Here is a 27,890-nt window from a genome sequence, read left to right as displayed (position 1 = left end):
CAGCATCCCAGGTGGACGCTCAATCCACTGCGCCACCACCGGTCAGGCTTTCTTGCCCTTTTTTTTTTTTTTTTGAGAGAACATTTAGGTATTATATCAGTTACACCGCATTAGCATAAACGCAGACAACTACAGACAGAGTATTTTTTTTTTCAAGCTGTCCAAGTAAACACAGAAACATCAGATTGTTTCTCTAAATGAGAACTTTATCCCAGATAAATGCCACATCTCTTCCAGGTGTATTTTCATAACGCATTGAATAATTTCTTTATGTGATATTGGAAGGTGATTTAAATAGAAAAGGACTTCAGTTTACTGAGATTTCATTGTCTTTGTAAGACTAAGGGTGGAGTAAGGCTGCTCCCAGTCACGTCAGCATATTGCACGAGGCCCCTTTTGGGCTTAATAGGATGGACACTATAAAGAAAGGGAACTTGGCTCTACTTCAGCAGCCATAGTGCGTGAACCTGGACGTGATTTCACCTGTCTGCACGCCACTCTCTTGTTTGTAAAACGGAGGTGAGGAATGGCGAGAAGCACTAGCTGCCACACTCTTCATTCCTTAACCCTCATTCTAATCACACCCCCCCCCCCCAAATAGGTACTATTACCTCATGGTTTTTATAGGAGAGGACATTGGAATTCAGAACAGCTAAGTGACTTACCAACGGTTACATTGCTAGAAAGAGGTGAGGCCAGGACACGAACCCTGGTCCTTCTGGCTCCAAAGTCAGCGAGAAAATGTTTCTCATCCTTCTTGTGCCCCTTGCTAATTTCCCTGCTTGCCTCTGAAATTATTGGAAGAGTCAGATTAGATTGGTGAATGGGCTTTGGAAAAATGCCATAAAATATGCAGCTGTAAGAGATGATCAAGTTGCCTGTGAACCAGGAGACACGTAACCCTGAAGCTACAGATGAAAACTCCAGCCTCCGGACGGGGCGGCATATGTAAACACACCTGGTTAAGTGGCACGGATCTCACAGGTTGCTTTCTCAAATTCAAGCTCTGAAAGTCCTATTACAGAGAGATAACTTCCTGCCTTGGGATGATCATTTATAGGAATCTGGAGGGAAACGTTTTTCGTGGTCGTAGGAAAAACTCTCGCAGTCAGATGTACTCAGCATCAAACTGCTCAGTGCTGTTAGTCAAAGGATAAACAAGCCTTGGGCCGGACACGACCCAACAGGCTGGCTCACTGCGGGTGCAGCTCAGTCTGCGGCAGGCGGACAGGGGACCAGGGCAGGATGAAGTTCCTTCTGCTCGTGCTCGCTGTCACCTTGCTGATTTTCTCCTCAGGTGAGCGTTCATTTCCGTGCTACGTGATAAACTGAAGTAAGTCTCTGTTCTATTTTAAGGTATTTTTTTTTTCATTTTACACGAGGTGTATATTATTTGTGTAAGTACTTGTAACTGTTATCATGGATAATAATTCAATGCTTCCCCCCTCTAAGAGCAGGCTCCCAGAATTGCTATCATTAGGGATACATTCTTTCTTTTAAAATTTTTAAATGTATCTGAACACGCATTCTCAGAAATGCTGATAAATCTCCAGCTAGTCCTTCTTTTAGAGTTCCTCTGAAATCACCAAAATTTGGTAGACCATTATTTGATGATATCTTTTAGAGTTTGTGTGTGATTATCAAAACTTAAAATTATTTTATTATCATAATTTCTCCTTTGAGGGATCGTGTGTAAGTTTAACATCATCTTGTTGTCACGGAGTATCTTCCAGTAACAACTTTAACTTGGTTTAGTGACTTGGGGATTTAAAAAAAAAAATCCCACAAAGCGAACCTAAGGGACACATTGACCAGAGAACTGAAGAAAATATGTTTTTGTTTTTGTTTTTTTGAAAAAAAACCCCACAACATTTAATTAACACCCACTTATAAAGAAATGGGCCATGCAATAGGCAAATATGTTTCAGCTGTGCAGGACTGGCTCCGAGGTGACCATATTAGAAACAATTGAGAATTCCTCTCTGAGCTGGCTGGAATGCCCCGTCCTTCGGGACAGGTCCCCGTGAAAGAACTTTTGTGTTTTGATTGAAATTGAACTTGCTAATCACTGGCGGTGAACTCGTGTGCCCTGGGGAGTCCCTAAGGCCCTGTCCTGACTTTTTCAGGGGCCTCCCCGATTCTGACGGAAAAGCAGGCCAAACAGCTCCTGAGGTCCAGGCGCCAGGACAGGCCAAGCAAACCCGGGTTCCCGGACGAGCCCATGCGGGTGAGTGCTGGGCTCGGACTGTCTGCAGCCTGAGTGTTCCTTCAGCGTGAAACCAAACTGGGTGCCGGTCCCAGCCCGGTGGGGGCCGCAGGGTCGGGATTCTCTTAGAGACTCGGGGGTCAGGTGACCCCAACCTCTCCCCCCAGGCCTCTCTTCTGGAGGCCCAGGCTTCCTTCCCCTGCTGGTCAGAGTATTTCACGTGCAAGCCGTGGAGCTAGCTCACGGGGGCGTCCCAGGATTCTGCACTGGCTGCAGGAGTCACCCCTGGATGGGGTGCTGGGGAGCTGTGCCCTGGAGCTGGTGGCAGTTCTCCTCCCTACCCCCCCTTGGGCGCTGGGCGGGCTGGGCCAGTGTCCTCGGCCGGTGACATCCTTTCTGGGCCGGGGGCATCTCTGCTCCAGCGGCCTGTCGGGCTCTGCCCTTACCCTTGTGCCTCTGAGTTTGGTCCTTGGCCCCAGCCCTGCCCCGGATTTGTGCTGTCCGCCTGCCTAGTCTTTCTGGACCAGGCCCCCCCCCCCCCCCCCCCCGCCCCCGCCTCCACTTTGTGACTCATGGTGGGTGTTACTAGAACCTGCCACGCTGGCCCCAGGCCAGTTCGGGCGGGGCTTGTCCTCCCTTCTTGTGGTGGGAAATAATGACATTCCTGTTATTTGTGTCCCACCCAGGGGAGGGCAAGTCTCGGTGACCCAGGTGAAGTTAGCATGGCTGGGAAGCATGTCAGTGTCCAGGCTGGGCTGTCACCCTGTGCCCACTCCAGCTGGGCTCCAGCCTCACCCTCTTCTCATGTGTTTCCATGTCGAGGTCTAGAAGGGTCTGCAGCAGCATTTACTTCACTCTGCAGAACTGTGTGAATTCATTGATTACTTCATTTAAAAGACTCTTATTAAGATGCTGTATTACACAGTGATGAAGAGTACTAACTGTCTGGGTTCGAATCTCCCCCTTTTATAACTGTGTAAACTCAGGGCTGTTTCCTCACATTTATGTACCTTAGAACCCTCATCTATAAAATAGTGTAACACTCCCTGGCTGGTTGGCTCAGTGGTGGAGCATTGGACTGGCGTGTGGATGTCCTGGGTTCAATTCCCGGTCAGGGCACACAGGAGAAGCACCCATCTGCTTCTCCACCCTTCCTTTTCTCGCTTCTCTCTTTCTCTTTCTCTCTCTCTTCCCGTCCTACAGCCATGGCTCAATTGGAGCAAGTTCGGCCTCAGCTGCTAAGAACAGCTCCGTTGCTGAGCAACAGAGCAATGGTCCCAAATAGGCAGAGCATTGCCCCCTAGTGGGCTTGCTGGGTGGATCAAGGCACATGTGGGAGTCTGTCTCTGCCTCCCTTCCTCCCACTGAGTAAAAAAAAAAAAAAAAAAAAAAAAAAAGAAAGATAAAATGGGTTAACAATAAACATGGTCACTTACATTATTATGCTGTGGGACATGAGCCCATGTGGCTGCTCCACCCGCCAGCCCCTGACCTCCCCTGTCTTTCACTTTTTTTTTTGTATTTTTTCTGAAGTTGGAAACGGGGAGGCAGTCAGACAGACTCCCGCATGCGCCCGACCGGGATCCACCCGGCACGCCCACCAGGGGACGATGCTCTGCCCATCTGGGGCATTGCTCTGTTGCGACCAGAGCCATTCTAGCACCTGAGGCAGAGGCCACAGAGCCATCCCCAGCGCCCTGGCCATCTTTGCTCCAATGGAGCCTTGGCTGTGGGAGGGGAAGAGAGAGACAGAGAGGAAGGAGAGGGGGAGGGGTGGAGAAGCAGATGGGCGCTTCTCCTGTGTGCCCTGGCTGGGAATCAAATCCGGGACTTCCGCACGCCAGGCCGACGCCCTACCACTGAGCCAACCGGCCAGGGCCCCCGTCTTTCACTTTGACCTTGACTTGAGGATCTGGACTGTAGGAATGACGGGCGCTGGCCACAGAAGGTCCCCTCAGAGCCAGGTCAGAAGGCCCTGGCTGTCAGAGCGGGCTGGCTTTTCTTTCTGTGCCCAGTGGGGGCTGTCAAGGGGCGTTAGGCAGGAGTGATGTGATGAGAGCTGGTCCAGGGAGCCGCTCAGAGGCTCGGGACGCAGCCTCGGAGATGCCGGCCTTCAGCTACCCGCACAGGGGAAATGGGAAGTGGCAGTTTTGGACACACTATTGCATCTCCTTGCCATGGTCCCCAGGAGGCAGACAGGTGGGCTGGGACAAGTAAGCAGAGGTAGTGATCTCTGGGGACAGCGTGTGCCCTGGGAACTGAGCCCAGAGACTCATGTGCTCAGTGCTAACTGGAAATTACGGAGAAGTGACTAGGTGGGTCATTTTATTTTGTTTCTCCCCTCTGAGGGACTGTGCAAAACAAAACTCTTTTTGAGAGGGGAGAGGCCACTTATAAGGGTGAACGGGTGGTGCTTTGGGGACGTATTAAGAATTCAAAAGAAAAACAAGTGTGGAGATTTGCAGTAGTCTCGCCACAAGAGTATCTATGAAGCAATGTTTATCATTTTGACACTTGGCTTCCATATTGGCAGGTGTTGGCTTCTGTGGCATTATAGGCTTTTTTAAAATATTTTTTTTAATCATTATTAAGTGAGAGGCAGAAGGGTAGAGAGACAGACTCCCACATGCACCTTGGCTGGGACCCACTGGCAACCCCCACCTGGGGCCAGTGCTCTGCCCATCTGGGGCCACTGCTTCGTTGCTCAGTACTATTTTAGCGCCTGAGGTGAGGCTGTGAAGCCATCCTACGCCCGGGTACATGCGCTTGAACCAATTGAGCCACGGCTGCAGGACAGAAGAGACAGAGAGAGGAAAGGAGGAGAGGGAGAGATGGAGAAGCAGGTTCTCTTGTGTGCTGTGACCAGAAATCAAACCTGGGACCTCCGCACGCTGGGCCAACGCTCTACTGCTGAGCCAGCCGGCCAGGGCTTCTCACTGTTTTTTTTTTTTTAACAAGGCCATCCTCTCTCTGGCCTCAGCGTGTTTTCACAAATGATGCCCTTTGCTTGCAATACCTTTCTGCATTAGCTCTGCCTGTAGCCTCCTCTCTGTTCTCAGTGGGACTCCTCTCTCCCCCTGAGTGACCTGGCCTCCTACTACCCACACACAGAAGAACACTGCATATTTAACAGGTTCATCTCTATGGAGGCGCATGTCTGGAAAAGGCCTAGAAATACAATCAATTGCTAGTAAACTGTGTCACCGCATTGAGGAGACCAGGATTGCAGGTGGTGATCTAGGGCACTTTCCAATATTTGACGTTTGAACTTTGCACAACAATAATAGGTTCATGTATTAATTGCAGAGTTACAAATAACAAAAATTTAAGCTGTTCGTATTTATTAGAGGAAAATTGGGAACCAAGACAGACTCAAAAGAAGAAAAGAAAACCAGGTGTTAATCTTATTCTGTCTCCTCAAAGGCAGCCTTGCCATTTTTTGATATATTTCTGTCTAGTTGTTTTGTGTATTCTTTTTTATTAGTTTTAATGGGGTGACATTAATCAATCCGAGCACATAGGTTCAGAGAAAACATCTCCAGGTTACTTTGACATTTGATTATGCTGCATTCCCATCGCCCAAAGTCATATAGTCTTCCGTCACCTCCTACCTGGTTTTCTTTGTTGTGTGTCTTTTAAAAAGTGTGATTGGACTCTATCTTTTTGTATCCTGGTTTTTCTCTTAATATTATGTCATACATACTTCCTCATACTATTATAAACTCTTTATACCTTCATGATACTGGATCAGCCTCTTTTGTTAGCTAGCGGATCACGTCTACTACTTGTTTATTATAAACAACTCTCTGAACATTTTTGTTTGGAAGTGCTTTGGATAGTTTTAATTATTTGCTAAGGATTTAGTTCCAGAAAACAAATGACTGGATCCAAGGATATGAGTAGTTTAAAAATTTTTGGCATAGATCACCCAATTGCTTTCCAAAAGGTTAAAAAAACACAATTTATTCTCTTGTCCTCCAAGACAATGTTCCAGTTGAGGTTTAAAAAAAAATTTTTTTGCCCTGGCTGGTTGGCTCAGCGATAGAGCGTCAGCCTGATGTGTGGAAATACTGGGTTCGATTCCTGGTTAGGGCACACAGGAGAAGCACCTATCGGCTTCTCCACCCCTCCCCCTCTCCTTCCTCTCTCTCTCTCTCTTCCCCTCCCGCAGCCAAGGCTCCATTGGAGCAAAGTTGGCCCGGGCGCTGAGGATGGCTCTGTGGCCTCTGCCTCAGGCGCTAGAATGGCTCTGGTTGCAACAGAGCTACGCCCCAGATGGGCAGAGCATCGCCCCCTGGTGGGCATACCGGGTGGATCCTTGTCGGGTGCATGCAGGAGTCTGTCTGTCTGCCTCACCCTTGCTTCTCACTTCGGAAAATTTTTTTTTTTTAAATTTGTTGAATTATTTTAGAGAGAAGAAGCAGGAGAGAGAAGCATCTATCCGTTGTTCCACTGATCTTTGCATCTGTTGGTTGATTCTTGTATGTGCCCTGACCGGGGATCCAACCCACAACCTTGCTGTGTTGGGATGATGCTCTAACCAACTGAGCTACCCGGCCAGGGCCTCCAGTAGAGGTTTTAAGGTAAAACCTTCTGATGGGAGCGGGCTTATGATGCCTTAAATTGGAGACCAGTTGGCCATTTCTGGGGTGGGGTGAGTGGGCTCAGTGAGGGAAGGACAGAGGTCAAGAATGACTTGTAGGTGACTGTATAGATGCCTTGTGGCTAGTCACTGGCATTAGAAACCTGTGAGAAGAAGCAGGTTGTCTGGAAGGATGGTATGTTTGCAGTTCTTCTCTTCCTGCCTTTGTGCTTGTTTCTTCTGCCCCTGTTTCCCTGGCTCGAGCTTACTCCTCTGTAGACGTTTACCTTCCATAATAACTTTTTAAGAGGACTTCCTGATGCCTCTGCCTTCCCACCATGAATTAGAGTATTCCTCTGACATCGTACTCACACACAAAATTGCTATTTTTGAGTGAAAAAAATTTTTTTTCCCTTAAGTGAGAAGTAGGGAGGTAGAGAGGCAGACTCCCCCATATCCCCAATGGGGATCCACCCGGCAAACCCCCGATGGGGTGATGCTGTGCTCATCTGGGGCCATTGCTTCCTTGCTCAGCAACTGAGCAAATTTTAGCGCCTGACCATGGAGCCATCCTTAGTGCCCGGGCCAACTTGCTCCAACTGAGCCATGACTGTGGGAGGAGAAGAGAGAGAGAGAGAGAGAGAGAGAGAGAGAGAGAGAGAGAGAGAAGGGAGAGGAATAAGGGTGGAGAAGCAGATGGGCGCTTCTCCTGTGTGCCCTGACATCCACACACTGGGCCGACGCTCTACCACTGAGCCAACCGGCCAGGGCCACTCTTCTTTTTTTTAAATCTGTTCTTCCTACTAGACTTCTCTGAAGTACTTGAGCAGAGAGACTATTTCCTTCACTTCTGGGTCCCCAGTACCCAGCACAACATTTGACATCCACTAATTGTCATTATACCTATTTCCATCCCTCTCTCTGTGTCTCTCCCTGGAGAGAAGAGACATGTTACAGGACATAACTTTCCCGCAGAACTTGGAGAGTGCTTCATAGAAATCTTTCCTATTGCCTCCCTTAAATTTATTAAATTTCTCTTAACCCATCTCAGATTTTAGGGAAGAAATTATTTGCCAACTTCTGGGGTGAAGCATGGAAATTCTTCAAAAAAGATGACATCTCGGCTAAAATTATGTCTTTCGTCAGCACCCGTGTGTCCTGGGAATATACTTTCCATTTTGGCCCGTTTTCCTTTAAGGAATGTTCTTGTTGGGCAAATATAAATCATAGTAGCTTTATAGTAAATAGCCTTCGTAAAATGTGCTTTCATGTGTAGCCCCTTGACAAATGTATGTAGTAATTCCATTACCCTTTTGTTCCCCTACGATCTCAAAGACCAGTTTGGTGCGACTTGTGCACGTCACTGACTTGCCTTCTTTTTAAAAGGCTAAGCCTCTATGTGTCCCGGAGTCGTTAACTTCAGAACCACTCTTCTGCCTTGCTTTCACTAATGAGCAAAGTAATTCATCCAAATGCCGATAGACCTTTAATTCCATGCAAATGTCTCTGGAAGGATTTTGCCTTCTTGGGAAAAGCTCTCCCTCTGATAGGTTAACTGTCCAGTTTCCAATTCTCAGCTTAGATCAGGTTCCGGTGGGTATTTACGTTCATTCAGTCTAGTGCCGTAAGAGAGGACCACTTCCAAATTCTGTTCTATACTGCTCACAAAAATTAGGGGGTATTTCAAAATGAATATGAAGCAATAAAACATCCCCTAATTTTTGTGAGCAGTATATTTACTGAGAAATTATTTACCTCCATTATCAGCCTTGGCACGGAACATGGAACACAGATACTGGTTTTTTGTTTTATTTTCAATTTTTTACCCTCCTTGGAGAAAGAAATCTAAAAAAATTAAAATTTATTTTCCATTAAACTCTTCCCTCTTGATCCAGGAACATCTGAGATTATCATTAATGCTGGGTCATTCCTACCTCAGCCAACACACAATTGTTGAATTTGTGGTTTTCAGCAGATTTGCAGTTTGGCTTTTCATCTTTGACTAATGATTGCTTGTAAGCCTTTGTGGCGTATTCATGTCCCTAACACTTTAAATAAATAGTGAAATGTCATGGAAACCAGTGCTCATCTCTCTCTCTCTCTCTCTCTTTCTCTCTCTCTCTCTCTCTCTCTCTCCCTCTTTCTCTCTCTCTCTGTTTTGGTTGTCTCTGCAACTATGATTTCAGCTGCTCTCCAGGGAGTGAAATACATATGTCCATTTGCCATTATCACGAGCAGATTGACATTGATGTCAGGGAAACTTCCAGGGAGGATTTGGTAACGTTATGGAGAAAGAACAGTCAATTCATTTATTCATTCACTCATGTGTATATTTCTCCAATGAGTTTTATTGAGTTCCTACTACACTGCTCACAAAAATTAGGGGATATTTTATTGCTTCATATTCATTTTTCAATATCCCCTGATTTTTGTGAGCAGTGTATATGGCAGGCCCCAGGGACACCCTAGTCACTACCGTCAGAAAGGCAGTTGAACGTTGGCCGAGCGGGACAGGGATGAAATGAGTAAGAGTGCACGTGAGCGTACCCTCCAACGTATCTAACTGCTGTAGGTCGGTGGCGACGTCCGTTCATATCACCACCGACCTCGTCAGAGAGGTCTTGAAGCATCAGAAAGCTGTCAGGCTCATGGAAGTAAATACCACTTCTCTAGAATTCTAATTTCCCCTCGGAAACTCGAATTCTATCATTCGGCGACAAGGCCCGTCAGTTGTTTTCCTTGAAGCCACGAGCTCACCGTCTTCATCTTCGAGAAGCTGTCTGTCAGACACGCACATAAAACACAGCGGGTCCAGCCCCCGACACCAGCCATCACCCAAGTGCTTTTCCTGGAGAGAACCGTTGTGCTGGGCCTCCTGCTGTGTGCTTTCTGCTTGGTTCACCGGCGCTGCTTGTCAGTGAAACTGACACCGAGGGGCATTTTCTGCTTACTGATCGGCTCTCCGCTGAGCGCTGCGCGCGGGATGGTGGAGGAGAGTTGGCACCATGGCCTTGACTTTGGCGAGGGCTCCAGTGTTATCCATCGACACACACAGTCAGGCAGTAATGACTTACTTAGTATTATTCTAAAAATAGTTTTGACCTCGTGGGCCCCCAGGGGTGCACAGACCACCGCCGAGGCCCCTCTGCTTCAGTCTTTCGCTCCGCAGACCTTTAGTGAAGGTTTCCTGTGCACCCATTCGTGGGCAAGATGATCAGTGCTCAACCTCAAGGCATGCTCAGGTCTTTCTTATCTAATAGGAGGAGAACGTAACGGAGACACCTGTTGCAAAGGTGTTCCAGGATTAAGATAACCCAACAGGAGACTATAAAGGATCCAGGGCTGCCTGAGCAGGTGGTGGCTCAGTGGATAGAATGTGGACCTGGGACCCTGAGGACCCAGGTTCCAAACCCTGAGCTTGCCGGCTTGAGCACAGGGTCGCCGGCTTGAGTGTGGGATCATAGACATGACCCCATGGTCACTGGCTTAAGCCTGAAGGTTGCTGGCTTGAGCAAGAGGTCACTGGCTCGACTGGCACCCCCCCTGCCCAAGACACATAGGAGAAGCAATCAAGGAACAACTAGCGTGCCACAACTATGAGTTGATGCTTCTCATCTCTTTCCCTTCCTGCCTGTCTTTTTGTCTGCCCCTCTCTCTTTCTTGCTTAAAGAGAACTATCCAGGGCTAGCAGCCCATAGTCATGAAGAGGGGAGGGAAGGCTGTGGTTCCCAGCGATGGAGAGTGCAGCCTTCGAGGGGCTGTGGCCTTCAGGAGAGGGTGGGCCCTGGGCAGCTAACTCCCAGCCCCTCTCCTCCTCCCCGGTGCCTCCTGCGTCCTACCCGACGGGGAGCCCTTGGCCAGTGGGGTCTGTGCCTGCGGCTCATCTTGGCCAGCCTCTCCCTGCACGTGGCCAGGGGAAGGAGGGCTGAGAATGGGTTTAGAGAGGCAAACGGGGACTGTGTGTCTGGCATAGAACTTTATCTGTATCATTTAGTTAACTCCTGGCAACCCAGTGAAACAAGTGCTAGTGTCACCGCTGTTTTTGCAGATGGACCCACTGAGGATGGAGGACAGCAAGATTAGCGAGGTCTGGCTTTGACCAGACTCTCGTCCGGACCTCGTAGCCTTCCCACCCTGTTGGCTCCAGGCAACATGGGCTCTTTGGCGCCCTGCTTACAAGGAACAGTGGAATAAGTAAAGCTACCAGCCGGGAAGTCTTTGCTTCCTGTTTATAAGACTCCGCATTGTCTTCCCGTTCCTCCCAGTAACTAGTTTCTGGCTCCACACTCCCCAGAGAGGGCAGGACAGGGCAGGGTTCAGCCCAAGACTCACCACTGCCCCCCTGGGAGTCACTGCTGGATCCCCTGAGGAGCCTCCTCGCTGTCCACTGCCACGTGGGTCGCCCCAGAGACGCCCTGCCCTGGACGTGGGGTGTGTTTCACGGAGTTAAGTAAATATAACAATGATAACCAAAACAAATTCAAATTGCACTGGTCCTGGGGGAAAAGGAAGAAAATTGGATACCTCAGAATTCATTCTTTTGCACAGTCATTAATTTTTTTTTTCTTTTCCAAGTGAGAGGAGGAGAGTTAGAGAGACAGACTCCTGCATGTGCCCTGACCGGGGTCCACCTGGCAACCCCCATCTGGGTCCAATGCTCTGCACATCTGGGGCCATGCTCACAGTCAAGCTACTTTTAGCCCCTGAGCTGGAGGTTCTATGGAGCCATCCTCAGTGCCTGGAGCCAATGCACTCAATTAATCAAGCCATGGCTGTGGGAGGGGAAGAGAAAGGGGAGTGGGGAGGGGTGGTGGAGCAGATGGTCACTTTTCCTGTGCGCTCTGACCGGGAATTGAACCTGGGACATCCACAGGCAGGGCCGATGCTCTATCACTGAGCCAACTGGCCAGGGCCAAAATTTGAAATAATAGCTATACTTAATATAGGATGCAGACTTCCCAGAGCATTTGCTAGAAACTTAAAGATTTAAAGTTCAAAACTGGAGCCTCAACACCAGAGGAGAGTTTTTGCAATTTAAGATTTTTATGATATTCAGACACATCAAAATAACTTAATCTTGTACAAATATTAGCAACTATGACTACTCTTACCCGAAATGAAACAATACTTCTCTGGTTAATGGCCTGCTTCTTAGGGTTACCTAAATGTGTTTATAAAGATCTATTTCTTGCATGCTTTGCATCCCATAATAACAGCACCCATCCTCAAGGGAATGTCAACAACATACATCCTCCCAACTAAAAATCATTCCCATTTCCATCTACTCTCTTTTGGGAAGAAAGCGTCAAGTTCACAAGCATCACACACACATGGCACCTTCACTAAAATATATAATGTGGGTCAGTGAAGTCCATTCTCTCAGGGAGAAGTCTCTGCCACACACAGTGAGGAGAAGTCTCTGCCACACACAGTGACCAGGGCTCTGTTGGGGGAAGTCCAGGGAGCTCTGGGGTCACGGGGAATCTGAGAAGGCTTCCTGGAGGAAGAAGCATCTAAGATGAGGCCTGAAAAGTCAAGTAGGAGTGAGATAGGGAAAAGAGAAGGCAGAGGGGAGTTCCAGGCAGACAGACAGAGAGAGAGAGAGAGAGAGAGAGCGAGCGAGAGCGAGCATGGCCTCCCCAGGGAGGGGTGGAGGGCAAAGCTTGAGTGAGTGAGTGGTGAGGGAAGAGGCTCAGGAGTTGGATGAGGATGGATTGTGGATAGTCCCACAGGCCCCGTTAAGGAATTAGAACTTTCCTCTGAGCCGAGCAGGAGCCATTCAAGTATTCGAAGTGAGGAAGCAACATGGGTAGATTAAAAACAAACAAACAAAAAAAACATATATATATATATACACACACACACACACACACACACACACACACACACACACACACATATCACTTGGCAATAGGATAATGACACAGTCAAACAATGAAGAGGGATTTCTCGCTTTCTTCTTGATTTTTACAGAATTTCAAAATGATAATATGTATCACTATTGTGGTAAGAAGAAAACCAAGACAGCCATTTTCATTTTTAATGCTTTTAAAACTCACCCTGGTAAAGACCTAAACAGACACCTCCCCAAAGATCTGCAGACAGCATGTAAAACAGGGCCTCCGCATCACAAGCCATCAGGAGACACAGATTCAAACAACAGTGAGGTACCACCGCACCCCTGCTGGGATGCTCCAAATTAGGAACACTGGCGACATCAAATCCTGCGAAGGCTGTGGAGCAATGGGAACTCTCATTCCCTGCTGGTGGGAATACAAAATGTCATGTTCAAAGACAGTTTGAGGCCCTGGCTGGTGGCTCAGTGGATAGAGCGTTGACTTGACATATGGACATCCTGGGTTTGATCCCCAGTGAGGGCACAGAGGAAAAGTGACTATCTGCTTCTCCTCCCCTTCCTCTCCCCCTTCTCCCCCTCTTTCCACTCATGGCCAGTGGCTCAATTGGTTCGAGTGTGGCCCGGGGTGCTGAGGATAGCTCTGTTGGAGCACATCAGCCTCAGGTGCTGAAAATAGCTTGGTACTCGAGCACTGGCCTCAGATGGGGGTTGCAGGGTGGATTCTGGTCAGGGCATATGTGGGAGTCTGCCTCACTATCTCCCTTCCTCTCACCTAAAAAACAAAACAAAACAATTTGAGGCTGAGAGAGGATGGTCTGTGTTTTGGTTTGGGTTCTTGAGTCACTGGAGATGCTGGTCCCAGCGATGGACAGCAATGGGCAATCAGCCGCTTTTTCTGTTGTGAGCATGTCACCATGTAGGGCTGGCTACATTTTGTGGAGATGGAATCATAGAATACGTTGTTCTCTGTGGCTGGCTTCCTTCCCTTAGCTCACTTAGCATCATGTTTCCAAGGTTCATTCGTGTAGAATGGGTCCACACTTCATTCCTTTTTATGACCAAATAAGATTCCATGTTGTGGACATACCACATTTTATCCGCCCATTTATTCATGATGGACATTTGGGTTATTTCTGTTTTGGCTAGGATGGAAAATGCTGCTATGAACATCTGTGTCCAGGTTTTTCTGTGGGCATAAATCTTCTCTTGGATACACAATTGCTAGGTCACATGGTAACTCTTATGTTTAACAATTTAAGAAACTACTAGCCTGTTTTTACAAAATGCCCTTTAATTCTTAGGAATAAGATTTTTTGTTTTTTTTTTTTATACTAAGTGAAATAAGTAAATCAGAAAAAGCTAAGGACTGTATGACTTCACACATAGACGGGATATAAAACTAGACTCGTGGACACAGACAAAAGGGAAAGGGTTACCAGGGGAGGGGGTGGGGGGCGGGGGAGTAAAGAGGGCAAATATATAGCCATGGAAAGTGATTTGACTTTGAGTGATGGGCACACAATGCAATCAACAGTTCAGATGCTAGAGAAATGTTCACCTACAACCTATGTACTCTTATTGATAATGTCACCCATTAAATTTAATTTTTAAATAAAAAATAGTATTTTATTTTTATTTATTTATTTATTTTGTATTTTTCTGAAGTTGGAAACGGGGAGGCAGTCAGACAGACTCCCGCATGCGCCCGACCGGGATCCACCCGGCATGCCCACCAGGGGGCGATGCTCCACCCATCTGGGGCATCACTCTGTTGTGACCAGAGCCATCCTAGTGCCTGAGGCAGAGGCGATGGAGCCATCCTCAGCGCCCTGGCCAACTTTGCTCCAATGGAGCCTTGGCTGCAGGAGGAGAAGAGAGAGACAGAGAGGAAGGAGAGGGGAAGGGGTGCAGAAGCAAATGGGCGCTTCTCCTTTGTGCCCTGGCCGGGAATCGAAACCGGGACTCCTGCACACCAGGCTGACGCTCTACCACTGAGCCAACCGGCCAGGGCCAAAAATGGTATTTTATTTATAGTATAATAGTATAGCAGCTTTAGCTCTCTTATAGTTATCCCTTGGCTTTTTTTTTTTTTAAATTAATTTATTTATTCATTTTAGAGGGGGGAGAGAGAGAGAGAGACAGAAAGGGGGGAGGAGCAGGAAGCTTCAACTCCCATATGTGCCTTGACTGGGCAAGGCCAGGGTTTTGAACCGGCAACCTCAGTGTTCCAGGTCGACGCTTTATCCACTGCGCCACCACAGGTCAGGCTCCCTTGGCTTTTAAAGAAGATGATTTGTATCATAAATATATTATTAGTTGTACATGTTTTGAGATTTATAAAAATGGTGGCACACTGTAAGCGTCTTCTTGGACTTGCTCTTTTTACTCAACATGCTCTTTCTAAGACCCACCTCTGTTGCTGTATGTAGCTATAACTCATTTATATTCACTGCTGTATAATATCCCACTGTGTGACCCGATAGTTTACTTATCTATTCTCCTGTCAGTGATATTTGGCATGGTTCCAGTGTTTTGCTACGACAGAGTTATTGCTTTTATGGACAACCTTCTGCACGTCTCTTGACTTGACTTAAGAGTTTCTCTGTTCTCCACGTGACCAGCATCATCAGCATTGGCTTAGAACTTGCTAGAGATTCAAATTCTGGAGCCCTACCCCAGATCCGCTGAATCAGAAACTCTGGGAAGCGGGCGATCTGTGTTTTTACAAGCCCTCCAGGTGATTCCAGTGATAGATAAAGTTTGAGGAATGCCACTCAAAGGAGTAAGTGGGGAGTGAGATTTCTTGATGGTCTGCGTTACATCCCATCCACAGAGTATACGAGTTCCCACGGATACCCACCTTCTCAGCACATCGGGTTGTCAGATTTCTTTATTGTGCCCATTGAGTGGGTCTGTCTGGCTGGTCTCTACAGAGAGGTGCGGGACAGTGGCTTCTCCTCCCTCGGTCCGGCGGCGCCCTGGCTCAGCAGCACGGCCACGCTGCGCATCGGCAGCTCAGCCGTCGTCACAGATAGGCGCCTCTCTGCGGGTTTGTTTTGACAGGAGTACATGCACCACCTGCTCCGGCTGGAGCGCCGAGCCGAGGAGCAGTTCATGGAGCACTGGCTGAACCCGCACTGCAAGCCCCACTGCGACAGGAACATCGTCCACCCCGTGTAGGGGCGCGGACCGGCCTCCGGTACGGTGTGCTCCTTCCCCCGGGCCTCCTGTGTCAGGGAGGCTGCGCCGCACAGCTCGTGCGTGGGCTCAGACGCCGTCCAGAACGTGGTGTAGGGGCAACGGCCGGTCAGCTGGTTACGGGTTGGGTGTTAGAAGAGTAAGGCAGGAGAGATAGGTGTCAGCCAGGTTGAGAGGGGCCCTGGGGGGCACACAAGGGGTCCTTTCCCCTCTGGACTCACTAAGAAATCCCACCCAGGGGAGGGATGTGACCCTATCTACTGTCTGGACAAGGTCACTCTGGAATATAAATGTGGAAAAGTGTGGCTGGTTGAGACTTGGGTCTGTCCAGGTGGGGTCAGCATCCATGGGCTCAACCAGGGACCTTTATCCCAATCATTGTCACTGGAACGGTGGGGTCGTGTGTGTGTGTGTGTGTGCAGTGTGTGTGTGTGTAGGGGAGCTGAAGTCCTCTGAGGGGCTTTGACAGATAGTGGAGCCTCTTCCGGGAGTGGCACACTTCTGCTTTGGAGGGTAGGGGGTGGGCCCACATCCCTGTCCTCATCCTTCCAGTCCCTGGAGCCTGGAGGTCGGAGCTTGCCCCTCCTCTTCGTGCCAGGAACCTTGGTCCTCCAGCCCTGGAAGTCCTCGCCTGGCTTCTTCCAGAAAATAGAGCTGTGGAGTAGTTACGAGCTCAGACTCTGGAATCGGGCAGACTGGGGTTCAGCTCTGTGTGTTCCTGCTCTGTGGCCTTGGGCAAGTTGCCTAACCTCTCTGAGCCTCCATCTCTTGCATCTCTAAACTGGGGCAATGATGACATCTATGGAGCCTGGTGCATAGTAAATGCCTCCATGAATGGAGGTGTTCCAACCATTGTGCAGGCCAGGCAAGAGGAGAGGTTTTGGTGGTTGAGTGAGCCACGTGGTAGCACCCTCCAAGGGGCCACCGAGGCCTCTGCCTCCCGGTAGGACAGGCCTTGTGGTGAGCGGGGGTGCGTGTGTCTCCTGGAAAACACAGGATTGCACAGAGGCTCACTCCAAACAGCTCCCTTTGCACGAAGACGAAGCAGCAGGGGGGATGTATGTCAGCTCAGATTTTGGAGTCCGGAAGCATTCAGATCGTGACCGCACTTGGGAGAAACTGCCTGATGTCGCCCTCAGTGTCCTCGTCTGTAAAGTAAGGATACTAAGAGCGCCTCATTCATAAGGTGGTTCTGGGCATTGAAAAGGCCAACGCGTGGCGAACCGCGCTGCCCGGGCACAGCAGAGGCCGTGCTCAGGAAGTGGCAGCTCGAGCGGTGCTGTTTCCTCCCCTCCCCCTCCTCCTAAGTCTCCTCTTCCTCCTCCGCCTCTCCTTCCTCCTCCACATCACCTCCACATTATTTCCTGTTCTTTTCCAGCAAGCCCTTTGCTCGGCCTCGACCTGGATGCTGTCGAAACGGAACGAGGCTCCTTCTTTCCTGTGTGCTTCCCGCTGCGGAGATGGGTGTCTTCAGACCTTGTGCGCCGTGGCCACGGCCACGGCCACGGTTGGGGGTTGACGGCAAGTGCGTGTGCTGCTTCGTGCTGCTAATCTGCGTAACTCACAGCAACCAAGAGCTTAAAGCGTGGACCGTCCCCTCCCCCCAGCCGTCTCTCCGGGTTGAAGGGTGGGCAGGATGAGGATCTGGCCAGGGGGTGGCTGGAGCAGGACCACTGGAGCCGGGGACAGGCTGCCTGCCCTCAGGACTTGGGGAAATCTTGTCCGGCGTAGTGACACGCGTCACTGGGGGCTGTGGAGGCTTTTGATCCTCTGTTTATTTCCTTTTTCTTTTCTGCTCTAATAAACATCGGTGTTCAACCTGCTTTCTGTGACGTCTCCTTTCCTTTCTCTCCAGGAAGAGAAGTAGAGATCTCCCCCCCCCCCCACTGTTGTTTATCTGTGCGAATCTAGAATCAGAAAACTCCCTGTTCTTGGAGTAAATGAATGAAATGAAAATTCAAACACCTGGCAATTTTTCATGAGAGTCGTTTTTTTTTTTTTTTTTTTTTTCTTTGCAGTCTCACCTAGTGGGGCCTTAGTTGTGTGTCAGCCCCATTCCAATCAAAATATGTAAGTGAAAGGAACATCGACAGCTCCATTTTTGTGCGGTTCAAATCTCTTTCTTTCAGTGAATGACGTGACCGCTATCCTGGTCACGTCAAAGTTTTTCTCCTCTCTCATGGTCTACTGCAGGGGTCCCCAAACTTTTTACACAGGGGGCCAGTTCACTGTCCCTCAGACCACTGGAGGGCCGGACTATAAAAAAACTATGAACAAATCCCTATGCACACTGCACATATTTTATTTTAAAGTAAAAAAACAAAACGGGAACAAATACAATATTTAAAATAAAGAACAAGTAAATTTAAATCAACAAACTGACCAGTATTTCAATGGGAACTATGCTCCTCTCACTGACCACCAATGAAAGAGGTGCCCCTTCCGGAAGTGCGGCAGGGGCAGGATAAATGGCCTCAGGGGACCGTAGTTTGGGGACCCCTGGTCTACTGGATAACAGAGAGCAGTTACTCTGAAAGTGCAGCCCCCCGGGGGCCTGTGGGAGCTGGCTGGCCATGCAGATGCTCAGGCTCCGCTGAGACGTTCTGAGTTAGGAGCTCGGGAGGGGAGGCCCCACAGTCTCCCCGCAGTCTGTGGCTTAGGGAACCCTCAGGCGCGGCTGGGGCACCCCGGAGAGCCTGAGGACCACCGGGCTGCAGCTCTTTGGAGCTTCCTGACATTGTGGAAAGCCCTCAAGATTGGGGCTGAGCCTTGCAGGGTGTGGTCCACTTTATCCATTTCTCCAGCAAATGCGTTCTCAGCTGTGTGCCTCCCACTGTTGCTGGCCTGAAGGACCCGGAGATGAACAAGACGGACAAGGCTGACCTAAACCATCTGCAACCCGTCTCCGTCCACTGGAAAAGAAGGGACAGTCATCTACAAAGATTCCTCCTTTGTATCATTCAAAACAATGAAATAACAGGGGATTACTTGTTAAAACTATAGGAGATGGTGAATTTTTAGTTGTTCATTGATTGCTTTCTCATATGTGCCTTGACTAGGGGGCTCCAGCTGAGCCAGTGACCCCTTGCTCAAACCTGCGAACTTGGGCTCAAGCCAGCAATGATGGGGTCACGTCTATGATCCCACGCTCTAAGCTGGTGACCCCATGCGCTCAAGCCTGAGACCTCAGGGTTTTGAACCTGGGTCCTCAGCATCCCACGTTGATGCTCTATCCACTGTGCCACCACCTGGTCAGGTAAGATGGTGAATTTTTAATATTTCCTATATTGTTATGTGGTGTAGTGTGCTTTTGAAAAGCTCTCAGTTTCTAAAGTTTTGACCAATAAATGTGTTTTATGCAAAAAAAAAAATCCCTATAAAACTTATATAACAGAAAATTCACCACTTTAAAGTATAGAACTTAGTGGAATTTAGTACAGTCAGGTGCTGCATATTGAAATTTCTGTCAATGACAGACCGCATATATGACAGTGGGTACCTAAGATTATAAGGAGCTAAAAAGTTCCTTTTGCCAGTGACGTCATCACACCATGGCTGTCTTAAGGTCACAGGGCAATGCATTGCTCATGTGTCTGTAGTGAGGCTGGTGTAAACAGGCCTACTGTGGCAGCTGTATAAAAGTGTAGCACATACAATCACAGTTGTAGGCTATACCGCCATGGTTTGTTGAGTCTAGTCTATGATGTTCGCGCACAACAAAATCGTCTAAGGATGCAGTTCTTAGAATGTGGATGCTGCCGTTCAGCAGTGCCTGACTGTTGTACATCCACAACATTGTGCGACCTTCCCCACTATCTGGTTCCAGGACATTTCACCCCCAAATGAGACCCCATGCCTGTTAAGCAATTACTCCTAATTTCTCCCTCCCTCCAGCCCTCGGCAATCAACTAGTCTGCTTTCTATCTCTGTGGGTTTGCCTATTATGGACATTCACATAGATTAGTTGACGTGATACGTGGCCTTTTGTGTCCTGCTTCTTTTATTTAGCGTGTTTTTAAGAGTCATCCCATTTGTTGAAAGTATGAGCACTTCATCGCTTTTCATGGCTGAATAACATTCCATTGTATGGATACACTACCTTTTTTGTTCACCCGTTCATCAGTTGGTGGACATTCGGGCTCCCTCTACCTGTTGGCTATTGTGAATAGTACTGCTATGAGCATTAGGGCACACATTTTTTTGTTTGAGTCCTTGTTTTCAATTCCTTTGGATCTATACCTAGGAGTAGAATTGCAGGGTTACATGGTAATTTTATGTGTAACTTTTTGAGAAACCACCAAACTGCTTACTACAGTGTCTGTACCATTTTACATGCCCATCAGCGTCGCACGAGGGTGCAAAGTTCTCCATGGCCTTGCCAGCATGTGTTATTTTTTTAAAATTCTAGCCATCCTAGTGGGTGTGAAGGATATCTAATTGTGGTTTCAATTGCATTCTTCTGATGACTAGTGATGTTGAGCATCTTTTCACGTGCTTATTGGCCATTTGTGTATCTTCTTTGGAGAAATGTCTATTTAAGTCCTTTACCCATTTAAAAAATTCAATGGTTGTCTTTTTGTGGTTGAAGGGCTGATTTTTTTTTGGTAGTGTTTAAGAGCAGAGCTTACTGAGGGTAGAGTCTTAGACAAGTTACTGAAACTGTCCTCAGTTTCCTCTTCTGTAAAACGAGGCACCAACAGAATTTACTATGAAGGCCAGTTGTGAAGATTCAATGACACGTGGCGTGGAAAGCTCTGGGAACTTCGCTGGGCACACGGAGAGTTCGTGCTAGGTAATCGATAGCCCTTATTACACAGGAGACGAGACTAACAATAGTAACTAGACAAGAAATCACCAGATTAATAACTGCTCGGAATAAAATACGACAGTGATGCAACAGAGAGTGACTGGAAGGCTATTTTAGGTTAGGTGGACAAGGAAGCCTTTTCGGAGGAGGTGACACTTGAGCCGACACCGGAATGACAGGAAGGAGCCAACTGCGTGAAGATCCACGTACAGGAAGCGTATTCTAGGCCACGGGAACGGCGCAGGCACAGGTCTTAAGCCAGGAACAAACTTGGCCAGTTCAAGCTCGAGAGAAGGACGGGGCCACTGGGGTGGTGGTGGGGGCTGGGCTTTCCCCATGTGGGGGTCCTGGTTGGCAGGGCCAGCATGAGAGCACGTGAGCTGTAGAGTCGGGAAGCTTGGGTGGTCAGGTTTCTAGGCATCAGCTGGGAAGCTTGGGGCAGTTTCCTTAGCCTATTTGGAGAAACATTCTGCTTTCTCCTGGTGAAAGTGGGGCTCGTTATGCCTACGATATGGGGCTGCTCTACAGCGCAAATGAGGTCAAATAGATCAGATACATGTTTTTGATGCATTGATCATGGGAGTGTGGCATAGGGGATGTTCAATCACAGTTTAGCTATATAGTTACCCTGTGTTGGCAAAAAAAAAAAAAAAAAAAAAAATGGTGGGTGTGTTTGAAAAGAACCATTCCTGGGGTGGTAGTGGAGCATGACCTGTGCGTTTCTACCTCTTAGCCTCCCTCCCTCCTTCCCACACCTTCCTCACACCTTCCTTCAGGGTTCAGTCCACTTGGGCTTTTATTAAGTACTGCCCCTCCCCCCAGGTGCCAGGCTCTGAAGGTGAATAGCACTGTCTGTGACATCGAGGACCTTCCCTAGCACAAGGCTTCTTCCTTCCTGGGCTGGTGGATGGGTTGCTCCCTCTCCTGCAGAAGCACTTCATCCATGGCCAAGGGGTGGGGGGCGGGAGGAGGTCTGGAGAACAGTGTGGGTTTGGAAGCCTGAGAAATCTCCCAAGAACACTCTGAAGCCAGGCTGCCTGGGTTCCATGCTGGATCCACCACTCACTAATCACTTAACCTCTCTGTGCCTTGGCTTCCTCATCCGCGAAGTGGAGGTACTTTCCTTATGGGGTTGCGATGAGGGTACGACCTAGGTCATTTTAATAAAGGGAAAGCGCTGGAAGAATACCTGGCAGACAAGTGCTAGATAAATATGTGCTAATTAAAATAAAGAGAGTCAATAAAGATATCGGCTTTGTGATGGGACATGCCATTGGACAGCCAGAGCCTCAGTTTCCAAATCTGGGTACACTGGGGCTATGTTAAGGCTCCAGTGGAATTACGTGTGCACAGTGCTCAGCATCAACAAGCCTGTCCACACATGCCAGCTCCCTTCCTCTCTCTCAGCCGTGTGTCCGCTTGGGACCCTGTCTGCCTTTTGCACAACTTCTCAAGATCAGAGAAACCGTCCTGATCTGTAGCCTAGGGCCAGCACTCTGAAAGTTCTTAGGAAATCAATGCTGTATGGAATTGGGAAAGGAGAGAAGAAATTGTACATGGATGTGTGTGTGTGTGGAGGGGTGTGTGTGTGTGTGCGCGCGCGCACGCGCGCATGTATGAGTGTGTGTGTTGGGGCAGCCGATGGAGACAAAGCACCTGCCACGCCCCCAGCCCACCCAGAGATGCTCCAAGGAGCGAGCGGTTCTCACCCGCCCAGCGAGGGCGGGGCGCAGGGGCTGCGAGGACCCAGCCGGCCACTAGGGGTCAGTATGTCTCCGCCGCAGGCGCCGCGGGCCGCTTACCTGATTGGGACAGGCGCCGCTGACAGTTCCCGACGGTTTTTGCAACATCTCCTGCCTAACATTAAAAAAAAAAAAAATTAATTAATGTATCTTTCTCCGTCGCAGAGAAGGGAGCCCAGACAACCGAAATAACAAGCCCACCCTTCGCAGGGAAATGCAGAAGGTGGTTAAACCGTCCCATCCTTCGCATTCCTGGGCTAAAGGACTAAGAATCCAATTGTGGTTTCGGCTCTGGTTATCTTGGTGCCGCCGAGGGTGCCACGGGGGAAAATGTGCTGAATTCTTCCTTTTCTATTTTCTGCCTCGGGCGGAGAGGAGGAGGGCGCTAATGCCGGCTGGCAGTTACATGAAACTGAGATGGATGGTAATGGGGTGTGTTAACAAACACGGGCAGGAAATAAAGTGTCATATTTTCTGGAGGGTGAACAGCTCCCCGGAGACAGAGCGGCAGGATTCTACCGAGGAGACACTGAGAGGGGGGTGGGGGTGGGAAGAACTGCATAATCTTCTCTGTCTGTCTCTGTGTCTCTCTCCTTCCCTTTCTGGTGCCTCTTTGAAGAGACATAAATTCAGTCTCATCTCCGGCCTGGCTAACAGGCAAATAACTGGGCACCAAAAGAGAAAATTAAAAAAACACAAAACCCACTTAGATTCCTGCTTAAATGTTTAGTTACTCCTCTGTCTCAGGCCGAGTCTGAAGATAATGAAGACTTCAGGAGGTGGAGACTTCGTAAGGCCAGAGCTGCCTGCCTGGACCCCAATCCCCCCGCGAGCAGCAGGTGCCCGTGCGGCCTCAAGCCCACCACCTTGAGCACTGGATGTCCCGAAGTGACCCTTCCTGGTGCGTTCGCACACTCAGGAAACACCCTCACCCCATGTCCCACCTCCTGTCACCCTGCTCCAGGTCATTCCCTTCTCTGATTTCTTCTGCGAAGACCCAAGATGCCCACCAGCCCCTGCTCCCCACTGTCCCTCCTGTAGACCTCTATCTCAGCCTCTCCGGACAACGCCAAACTCTTTAAAGTCCCGGCTGCTGCTTCATTCTCTGTGTGCCTAACACATGGCACAGCCGTGCCCGCTTTAAGGAGGTGCTTGACCTATGTTTGTGAATGAGGGAAGGATGAGGCCCGGAACTTTCTGTGAGAAGGAATAGTGGCTCCTGTGATTGAGGGAGCACCTCATCGTCATCGTCATCTCCATTTCACAGATCTGGAAGTTGAGCCTGAGACGAGGAAGCTGATTTGGCCTCAGACACCGACCCTGGCAACCATGAGGCAGGGATGGTCCCAGCGATCGGCACTTCAGGACCTCGGCCTGGTTGAGTGGCCTTGGGGCCCTCGGGTGGCCCTTGGCACTCGCTCGCTTGTACCATTGTAAACCATGTGTTGTCCTCCAGGCCGGGGCTGAGCTGGTAGCTTCTCTGTAGCCCTCAAGAGAGAAAAGACCAAATCAGGGCAGGGGCCTAAGTGTTCTGGAAATGGGGCCTTAAGTCTGATTTTGGTTTGGATTGAATGAATCCCCACGGGCCTGACTACTCTGGACCCTGGAGCCAGAATGCCTGGGTTCAAATTCCAGTTCTGCCACTTGCTCCCTGGGCCCATCACCTAACGTCTCCCAGCCTTGGTTTCCTCGTTTGCAAAATGGGGACTGTGGTGGCACCCGCCTCTCAGAGCTGTTGTGAGGATTGAAAGAATTAGCGTCTCGCGTTGAACGGTGTTTGGCACAAGTACCCACTTCTTGTTTGAGACACTGTCTGTGGAACCTGCACTCTTTGCTGCCGCTCCTGAACGAGATGTTTGTCCCTACACGGTTCATCACATGTCTGTGGGCCTCACAGCCTGCTCTTTTTTGTTTAAAAAGTTTAAAAACAAGCAATACACCATACCAACAACCTTGCGCCTTTGAGACGACGGGGGGAAGGCGAGCATTTGGTATTCTGCCTTGGCCGTCCACCTCGTGCCACTCATTAACAACATATGAATCAACAGGGGATGCCCAAATAAGGCCTGGTATTCGATACATTCGGTGTATGGCTGCTTTGGGTGCACATACGCTCACAGTGAATGAAGCCAGCCGCTTCTCCGGATAGCTATAAATACTCCAGGAAGAGAAACCCAAGACCAAAGGCTCGGACACTGCGCGCGCCGTCAATAGCTCGTGCTCTTCCTGGGCTGGGTGCAGCATGACTCGGTCCTGTCTCCTTCCTGAGAGCTGGTGGCCCCACCATGGCCACATTTTTGTCAGTGTGCCCAGTGGTGTCACCAGATACCGTATTCTCTAAGACCAGAATGCCTGCCATTGAGTTTTCTTCAGTAGGAGCACCAGGAGCAGTCCATGCATGTGTGTGTGTGTGTGTGTGTGTGGGGGGGGTCCTCAGCCTGCTTGGGAGCGACTCTCAGTTATCACTCAGTTTCCAAATATATTTTTTTTAAATTTTTATTTATTTTATTTATTCATTTTAGAGAGGAGAGAGAGAGGGAGAGAGAGACAGAGACGGGGGGAGGAGCTGGAAGCATCAACTCCCATATGTGCCTTGACCAGGCAAGCCCAGGGTTTCGAACCGGCGACCTTAGCATTTCCAGGTCGACGCTTTATCCACTGCGCCACCACAGGTCAGGCTCAGTTTCCAAATATTTTGAGAGCACTTGCTGTAGCCTGGGACACTGTCCCAGGTGTGGGGATATGGGTGGGTCCATGTGGCCATGGATGATGCAGCCTAGTGGGGAACAAGTGGTAGACAAGAAATGCTGTGATGTTGAGCGTTGCCAAGTGGAAGGCTGGGGCGCTCTGGAGTTTCTGTGAGGATGAGGGTGTCCCTCTTTTGGTCTGGAGATCAGGGGAAGGCTTCCCAGAAGAAGTGCTGTCTAAGCTGAGTGGTGAGGAATGAGCAGGAGTAGCTGGGCAGACAGAGGAGATAGCCTGTTCCAAGCTTGTGCAAGCCCCTGGAGTTGTGGAGAACAGGGCGGGAAGCCCCGTGGGGCTGGAGTAAAGAGAACAACGGGGCAGGGAGGGGGAACTGGCGGGGAGAATAGGTCATACAGAGCCCTGATAGCCACGTCAGGTTGTTGACACTGTATTACAACAGCAACAGGGTGCAGGGGAAGGATTTTAAGCATGGACAATCAAGTAATAAGATTTACATTAAAAAAACCCCCACGAAACAGTTGCTTGTAGCTGCAATGTGGATTGGAGAGGATTAGAGGGAAGCAGAGGTGACCCCAGGAGGCCGATTAGGAGCCTCGAAATCTAAAGTCGGCTGGGGGAGAGATGTGGGTGGACGGGAGGAGGGTGGATAGTTCTCCAAACATTTAGGTGGTAAAATCGATAAGCTTGGGGATAAGGGAACAAAGAACAGAGAGGAATCACAGAGGGTTCCCAGGATTGCAGTTTGAGCAAAGGAGCAGATAGTGGAAGGGAAATGGGTTTGTGGCAAAGCAGACTGCACGCTCACTTTTGGACAGTTTTAGAAATGCTGCTTTTGAGGTCCTGGTGTGACATCCGGGTGGGGGTATTGGGTAGGGTCTGGAGTGTGGCAGACAGGCAGGATTGGTGTCACAGGTCAGCAGTCATTGGATGGAGATGTTATCTGAAGCTGCAGAGTGGAGGAATAGCCCAGCGGAGTGATCAGGTCAGGCCTGGAACAGAGCAAATGCACGGTGCCCCTAGAACTGGAGGGGGTGGTCAGGGGAGGCTAGACGGTGAGGTTAGGCTCTCCTGCGGCACAGCTTGGCATTTGTCTGGGTAAACAATCTCAGGTGGCAAGCCGGTTTTTGCATTCAAATGGCTTAGAAAAAAAGAGCGACTTGGGCCCTTGAAATTTTGGTCACGTGATTCTTCTCAACTGTTTCTTAGTCCTCTTTGGGGAGCCGCCTAAACTTTGTGGGGCTCTAAAAAGACCCAGGGCCCTTGCTGCTGCTTTTCTTTGCTGAAATTCTTCCCGCTTGCCTTGTTGGAATAGAGACCTCTCTCGGGTGCTCTTTCTCTCTCTTGGTTCATTGCAGTTCTCCTGAGGCAGCCTTTGCAGCTGGGGTGGGAGGGTGGGATTCCTTTTTTATTTATTTATTTTTATTATAAATAAATTTTTATTAATGTTAATGGGGTGACATCAATAAATCAGGGTACATATATTCAAAGAAAACATGTCCAGGTTATCTTGTCATTCAATTATGTTGCATACCCATCACCCAAAGTCAGATTGTCCTCTGTCACCCTCTATCTAGTTTTCTTTGTGCCCCTCCTCCTCCCCTCCCCCTCTCCCTCCTTCCTTCCCGCAACCCCCCCCCCAACCACCACACTCTTGTCCATGTCTCTTAGTCTCGTTTTTATGTCCCACCAATGTATGGAATCATGTAGTTCTTGGTTTTTTCTGATTTACTTATTTCACTCCATATAATGTTATCAAGATCGAGGGTGGGATTCCTGATCAGTGAGAGGTTAGGGTTCCCCTCTCAGCTAGTGGTCTGTCTGATTTGGTATGAACTAGTAGCTTGCCTCTCTAAGATCTGAGCTTTTAAAAGCATGACCTGGTCTATGCCCTCTCACCTTTAAATTCCCTGTGACTCTGTCTTTCTCATTGGCTGCAGGGTCCTTTGCTGGTGGCATGGGAGATGATTTCAGTGGTAGACGGACATGGCACTAAATAACATTAAGTCACAGGGTGATAAACTTACTTCACTTGCAATCCTGCTTAGGGAGAGCAGAACATTCCATGATGGTTTTTCATTCCTACTAATTTTTCCATTTCACAAAGAGTGAACAGGTGCCTGTTGTTAGACAGCCATCAGCCAGCCCCACGGTCGAGTGACAGTGCTTTATTTTCATTGATTTATATTCTTCCTTCTCTTCATGGCACGTGACGCTGCTCTGCTCATCCAGTTATAGTGCCATTGCCCACAGATTTCCAGCTCTCTGTTTCCTGGGCTTGTTTGTCACCTCAGCTAACTTGGCTTTTCCTGACTAATGCCACAGTAATGTAAAATACGTGTTTTGAAATAAATGTATTTGAATAATTTTACAGTTGAAATACAGGGATGGCCAACATATGAAGGTGAAAACCCAAGTGACAGGGTTTGAAAAATGATGAACAAGATTACAGAATTTTTTTTAGGTTGCTAAGTGAGAGGAGCGGAGACAGACAGACTCCTGCATGTACCCCACCTGGATCCAACTGGCAAGCTCCCTACTGGGTAATGCTCTGCCCATTTGGGGCCATTGCTTGGCAACTGAGCTATTTTTAGCATCTGAGGTGGAGGCTCTATGGAGCCATCCTCAGCACCCAGGGCCAACTTGCTCTAACCAGTGGAGTCATGACTGGGAGGAGACGAGAGAGAGAAAGAGAGAAGAAGGAAAGGGAGGAGTGGAGAAGCAGATGGTCACTTCTCCTGTGTGCCCTGACTGGGAATCTAACCCAGGACATCTACATGTCAGGCTGATGCTCT

The 27,890-nt window shown here is 49.0% G+C and overlaps 1 protein-coding gene across 1 annotated transcript; it reads left to right on the top strand.

The window, feature by feature from the left end:
* Window positions 1-1,153: 1,153 nt before the first annotated feature.
* On the top strand, window positions 1,154-17,356 carry C2H17orf67 (chromosome 2 C17orf67 homolog). Its single transcript, XM_066264012.1, has 4 exons — window positions 1,154-1,297; window positions 2,127-2,227; window positions 15,709-15,844; window positions 17,222-17,356. The coding sequence occupies exons 1-3, from the start codon at window positions 1,246-1,248 to the stop codon at window positions 15,823-15,825; spliced, it is 270 nt and encodes an 89-aa protein (XP_066120109.1). The 5' UTR covers window positions 1,154-1,245; the 3' UTR covers window positions 15,826-15,844; window positions 17,222-17,356.
* The last annotated feature ends 10,534 nt before the right edge of the window (window positions 17,357-27,890 follow it).

The sequence above is a fragment of the Saccopteryx bilineata genome, chromosome 2 (genome assembly GCF_036850765.1).
Source record: "Saccopteryx bilineata isolate mSacBil1 chromosome 2, mSacBil1_pri_phased_curated, whole genome shotgun sequence".
Lineage (NCBI taxonomy): Eukaryota > Metazoa > Chordata > Mammalia > Chiroptera > Emballonuridae > Saccopteryx > Saccopteryx bilineata.
The sequence above is the reverse complement of the archived record's forward strand: the minus strand, read 5'-3'. Positions and strand labels throughout refer to the sequence as shown.

Bases quoted from the DNA above. Each gene is read 5' to 3' on its own strand.
- C2H17orf67 (XM_066264012.1), top strand. From the start codon at position 1,246: ATGAAGTTCCTTCTGCTCGTGCTCGCTGTCACCTTGCTGATTTTCTCC. The intron at 1,298-2,126 runs GTGAGCGTTCAT...TGACTTTTTCAG, and splicing joins CTTGCTGATTTTCTCCTCAG to GGGCCTCCCCGATTCTGACG. The intron at 2,228-15,708 runs GTGAGTGCTGGG...TTGTTTTGACAG, and splicing joins TCCCGGACGAGCCCATGCGG to GAGTACATGCACCACCTGCT.